Source organism: Dendrobates tinctorius, unplaced genomic scaffold (assembly GCF_039654945.1).
Source record: "Dendrobates tinctorius isolate UK_male_01 unplaced genomic scaffold, ASM3965494v1 ptg000129l, whole genome shotgun sequence".
Classification (NCBI taxonomy): Eukaryota; Metazoa; Chordata; class Amphibia; order Anura; family Dendrobatidae; genus Dendrobates; species Dendrobates tinctorius.
The window spans coordinates 11,230,146-11,236,425 of NW_027361797.1; the positions used below are offsets into that span (position 1 = coordinate 11,230,146).

The following is a 6,280-nucleotide window of genomic DNA, read 5'->3' on the forward strand; positions in this document are numbered from 1 at the left end:
CAAGGGACAGAACCACTTATGGTAGCTTAAGTTTATGCAGACCAGTATATAGGCTAAATTGAAAGTCTTTGAGTCTGGTGGTACGCTGCGTGCTTCTACCCCTTTTGGTTTGCGGAATAGTGGAAGTCTTTATACTTGAGTTGTAGGCTGCATAATTGTTTCTATTTTTAAAAGTTATTCTTCATCAGCACATATGTATACCTCAGTTATAACAGAACTCGTAAGAAAGGGAAGACGTTGGATTGACATTAATACCCCACTTCTGTTCAGAAAAAGTTTCTGAAGCAGCAAAGATGTGATCTTTCTATAGGTCACCTCTGTGCTGTGATCTGTAGGAAACCACCTACCTATGTGTATACATGGTGATGATCCTTCTCTTATATCGCCTTCATGCCTTGTTAATTTTGTGCAAAATAGTCACCTAAGATGTAGTCTTCCCATTTTAATCTACTATGAAATTAATTTGATGTACAGAACTGTGATCCATTATATTTTGGGGTGAACCTTCTCAGTAATGTGACATGTCGATGTCTTTACAGTCCCGCTATCCGCATCTTGTGAGCAGAGCCAGGGGCAGAGGGACATTCTGTTCGTTTGATGCTCCAAATGATGAGACTCGATCCAAGTTGATAGCCCAAGCAAGAAACAAAGGTAACGCAGCCTGGTACATGACTTTTCGCTAAATACTTGCCAGCTTGTCCCAAAGTCAGGTGCGCAGACTCGATGGCGACAGCATGGATTGTAGGAAGTGTGTCCAGCACTAGGGCAGGATGCCAGATGACCCCTTCTGATGGAGCAGATAGGATTCTGTTTATTTAGTAGAAAGTCATATATTCATTTTTTAGGATTGCTACCTCTTATAGTCCCGGTTTTCTTCCTTGAAGAGACTATTTGCATATTTAAATTCCTAGTGGAGCATTGCATGGCCCACAAGTCTCCATATGTCATCTTTGCGCTCTCCACAAGGAGAAACTTCACCCCATAGACCCTGTGTCAGAATATAACTTAATTTTCTCCCTTTTGTAGCTCCAGTAAGCCAGCCAGGCACGATTTAAATGCCATTTACCTGTGGATTACCCCCAGATCTGCAGGTTTATGGGGGTGATACATTTTCCTTTAAAGAGGACCAATCACTTGCCATAAATAAGTTTGTTTTTTTTTTTTTTGTTTTTTTACTTTGTATACGTTGCTGATCTCCGGAGCGTGGCATTGTTTTTATTTTGCTCTAATACCTCTCTGTTCCCAAGATATGGCCCTCACTTACCTGTAAATTGTACTATTTTGGCCAAGTGGGTTTAGGCCTCAATTTCTCTTTATGGGCATCTTCTTGAGCACCACGCCCAGTTGGACAGAAAAGATTAGATTTACATACAAGAGGCAGCCATATCTCAGGAGTGATGAGACGAAAACATAAAAACCAACACCAGATTCAGGAGAACAGTGGCCATTCCAACAGGGAGGGTCACAGGTCCTCTTTAAAGGGGTTGAGACCACGAACAGGGAATAAAGTTATCGCTGGGACCTTCATGATCACTAGAATGAGGGGTCATAAACTCTTGTTCCTGTTAGGTTTGTATTGAGCTTTACTGCCTGTGTGTGACCACAGCTCTACTACAAAGTACTGTAGGAGATGGCGGGGTTGACTGTAGGAGATGGCGGGGTTGACTGTAGGAGATGGCGGGGTTGACTGCAGGAGATGGCTGAGTGCTGTCCTCAGTTGTCTCTCTCCGTCCGTGGTTATGTGTGCACCTTATGTAAACCGATGGAGAACATACTGACCTACTTTATCTGTTTAGGTGTTGTGCTCGGAGGTTGTGGAGATCGGTCCATTCGGTTCAGACCAACCCTGGTTTTCAAGGAGCACCATGCACACTTGTTCCTAAACATCTTCAATGACATCCTGGCAGATTTCAAGTAGATTTCTATTCCGCTTTGTTGCCTTAGTCCAAAAGAAGGAAGATGTCACGGAATAAGTTCTGTCTATTAATCTCTACTACCATGTACGCACAGTTCAGGTCGCACAAAAATGGATGGAGGTTATTTTTTGCTCTCAAGCCAAAACAGTGTCTCCATAAAAAGCAGTTTCAATGTGCCACAATATATATTTTCATAGGAAAATTTAACTTTTTTTTTTGTAAGTGTACACCTTGCTGTGTTCAGGGATGTTATGGAATATGAAATAGTAATATTGTTAATTATGGAACACTCAGACTGTGAAATGAATACTAATTCTTTAAATAATGTCCGATCAGTGTTCGTGTTGTCTTGTATTAATAATTAAATAAGGAATTTTCGGGCCTGCCCTATCCTGCGTAATGTCGCCACATTGTGAGAAATTCCCTGTAAGTCTATAGCTAGAAGATAATATAAATGTCTACAAACTTAATACCGCCATACTGCCTGATGTTTAAGATAACCGAGGTCCACTATGGACATAACGGCTCTTCCTGCATGTGATATTGTACATAGATATTTCGTAGCTTTTAGGTATAATATCAGAAATATTTCTAGAGGTGATGCCGTATACTTCTTCTAATGAACACTTTTTTTTGTACAAAGATCACACTGAGCCATGTATACAGATGCATCTAGATAGTAGTGTAGTTTATTTGTACAGTTTGGTGAATTGACAGGAGATTCAGTGTTTTACATCGTATGAAATGTCAAAAATTGTCATTTGTCCTCCATGTCAACGGCCATTAAAACCATCCTGTCAGATGCCGGAGTGTCCCCAATCACTACAATAGCAGTATAGGTGCTGATTTATTTTCATTACTTACTAAAGCTACAGTGTTTGAAGAATCTATCAAGAAATTTAACCTGCAGTGTCTCCCGGATTAGACCTGACGTAGGGCATGACTGACAGCCTGCATAATGGTCCTACCATAACTAGTATAGTATGCAGGCTGTCAGTCATGCCCAGGAGGGGCGTGGTTAAAAGATCTTCAGCAGGACTAGTTCGGGTGAAGAGACGCCCACTGGACTAGTCCTGCTTCTAACCCTTCAGATCAAAAGTTGATTCTTCAACCAGAAATGTGCATCATTTATATAACCAATCTGCAGCATTTCTGCAACCTCTGTACTGAGCCAGAGCAGAAAGCTGCTGCTTCCACTGACCCCATCTCTGGAATACCGAGCGTCACACGTGCATGGACCAGTTAACATTTGCTGGCCATGTGCCCTGACTATCCCTACTGATCCTCCATTGCAGTCACAGAGCTGGAGACCATTTGTGTGAGTAGTGGTGAGGACCCCTTATCACTACGAGAATGCATCATTCGGGACAACCTCTGTAGCCATGGACACCCCCCCCCCCCCAATCTAATGTCAGTGACCCAATTACTGCCTAACGTATCAAGTGCAAAGCCCTAATGTGATTTCCTCATTGGTAGGTACATGAACCCATAGAGTCCTTTAAAGGGATCATATAGTGAAAACAAGTTATCAGCTATCCTTGGGCTAGGTGATAATTTATTGATCAGCGGAACCTGCACCAGTCATCAGAGCGGTATACCTGTATTCCCATTAAAATGGAGGGCCAGTGCACATACTTGACCACAGCCCCATTCATTCCCTATGAGTTGCTTTTTCCGGCAGACCCATAGGGAGTGAATAGAGCTGCAGTTGGGCTTGCACATTGCCACTCCATTCTAAGGGGAATAAAAGATCCCTGTTTGTCCATCCCAGGGATTGGACTCCCACCAATCAATCAGTATCATCTATTCTGTGGGTGACAATAACTTTTTTCCACCGGAGAACCCCTTACCGACATATGATGTAACAGTACTTCATTTGCTCCCCGATCTTGATGCGGACTCTCAATCCAAGCTTGCAACTTTCCAGGCAGATGATGGTTAACTTATTCAGCCATCATCTGCCTCTATTAGGAAAGGAAAAACTAAAGCAAAAAATCAGAAAATCACCCGGTCATGAGGAGTTTTAGCATCAATTCGTCCCCTTCTCTGTTATGTAATATCTCACATTTATTCCATCTGCAAACAATATTCAAGTTGCTGAGATCATGAATGTTTTTATGTCTTAAAATCTCCATTTCAAGAAAAGCCACAAATACAAATCAACTTAATTTTGTGTTTTGTCTTTGCAAAATCTGCAATGTAAGCCATACGTCTCAAGACTGTGTATGCAGCCCGTCCCATAGAAATAAATCTGAGTGGACGAGATGGCTGCATTTGACACATCTCGTGGTAATGGCCACCGCTCCGCCACTTTCCATTCAGTTGATGACAGATCTACATTTATCCAAAATGAGCTTTTCCTAAAACAATCCCCTTTTTTGATATACTAATAGTGTAAGGACACCAGTGATTGCCAGTCTTCTGCTGACCATGACTAACGTGTTTGTAGCATGTTCAAGGCTTGTAATGAATGTGGACCCTCCACACAAGTAATTACTAGGCTTTATTTTTTTTTTTTGGAGGGGCGATAACTTTAATGTATATAACATTTTTACACTTAGGAGCCCGCGTTTTTTCTGTACTCCAAATATGAAGGAAATTTGACCCAAGACTGATTACACTAGGTGCTTTCTGAAAGCAAGCGAGCCGTTTACAGTGTATGAATAGTGCCAAACATGTCAAGACGAACCGCACTTCTGTGTTCATGTCCAGAAATCTGTGGATTTAACCGCTTTGTGTGTTAATTGGTAAGAAATAAAATGTATTTGTAAGTTTATTATCCTGGTTGGAAGTTTATTTTGTCTAGTACGGAAGTAAAACCAAGCAAACGAGCCGGAACATATTGGTAAAGTTGGAATGTGTAGGAGCCCGTTCACACTGTGGACACTTAACAGACAAAACTTGAGATAAAAACATGTAAAAGAAATTAGGGAATCTTGACAGAGGACAGAGCTGGCTTGGTTAATGTATGGTCTCTAATCTTCTAAGCTGAAATTCGTAAAGATGGGAGACTGATCAAGTTAACGTGCCATTTCTAAAAATGAAGGTGGCTCACAGCACTCCAGTGTTGGACAATTACAGAGAGCAAATGGGCACAAAAAGGACGCACCGTCAAAAAAGTTCCAGGGAAGATGCTTAGAAATAATTCAGTGGAAAAAGAGACAGAGTCCAATGCATGTGGAAATAAAAAACATCACAGTTCCATTTATTCTGCCAGAGATGAGACGTTTTGACGAGCCATAGGTTGTTTTTTTTTCAAGCATTAAAAAGATCTATGGCTGGTCGGAATATCACATCTTTACCAGAATAAATGGACCCGTGATGTTTTTTTTCCACCTGCATTGGACGCTGTCTTTTTTTTTTTTTCTATTGAATTTGCCATTTCCAGTTGGTACCATTCTGAATTTGGTCGAAAGCATGAATTTGATTTTACACCGGACCCCACGGCAGAAGAAAGGAGAAACATTTTATTGAGAGGAAGGTACCCTGCAGAGTAGAAAGCTAGATAAGCTCACCATTGTAGACCTCCACCATCGGAAAAGTTTCAAAAGATCCAGCAAGCACCTCTGCCTGGGCAAATGAGTCCGAAGTCAGAAAGAAAAAAAAATGGCGTCTCCGGTAAAATCCTGGCAGCTTTATTACATTTCCATTAAAATCGGGTCACAAACTTGACAGTGTTCTGGTTTTGATGCATTTCGACTTTAGCAGTCTTAATTGTAACAATGTTATGATAAAGACTGCTAAATTCGAAACGCATCAACACCAGAACACTGTCCTCTTTGTGGCCCGATTTTAATGGAAATGTAATAAAGCTGCTAAGATTTTACCGGAGACGCCAGTTTTTTCTTTTCTATATTGGTCTCTGCACAGTAAGCAGGTCATCTTTACTGTGAAGATCTGAGGTTGTGGGTTATAAAAATCACCTAGGCAGGTTAACGATGCAACTATTTTTATTCCATACATCCATGGTTGTACAACAAATGGCCTACATACAATGTCCCCAGTCCACAAGTTTCCAATCTGAGATCGGTAGTTCCACTGGCCCCGTCCCAGGCAATACCCACTGTCTCCCAACTTTTGGTTGGCCCACAGCTTTTGATATCTGCAGCCGGTATAGTGTGCAGTCCCAGCCAATGTTCCTCCAGACGATGGACATCACAACTATAGCCCATGGATACCTCTAGCCAACAATCAATCTCCAAAACTCCATGGATCATCCATGCATCCCAGCTTGGACCCTCTCCCATCGAACAACTGCCTGATTCAACCCCAGTTTCCTTTTCTCCCTCCCCCTTAAACATTATTCTTTAGCTCACAGAACAAAGCATATTCCATCACCTGAGAATGCATGTGAGACCCCCTGT

At 41.7% G+C, this 6,280-nt stretch overlaps 1 protein-coding gene across 5 annotated transcripts in view; it reads left to right on the top strand.

Moving 5' to 3' along the window:
- The window catches only part of ABAT (4-aminobutyrate aminotransferase), a 144,627-nt gene extending 139,935 nt beyond the window's left edge, over positions 1-4,692 (top strand). For all 5 annotated transcript variants that reach the window (XM_073542809.1, XM_073542805.1, XM_073542807.1 and 2 more), the window contains 2 exons: positions 540-651; positions 1,797-4,692. In XM_073542809.1, coding sequence (XP_073398910.1) covers positions 540-651; positions 1,797-1,918 — 234 coding nt within the window. In that variant the 3' untranslated portion in view covers positions 1,919-4,692. The remainder of the gene's footprint in view (positions 1-539; positions 652-1,796) is intronic.
- The last annotated feature ends 1,588 nt before the right edge of the window (positions 4,693-6,280 follow it).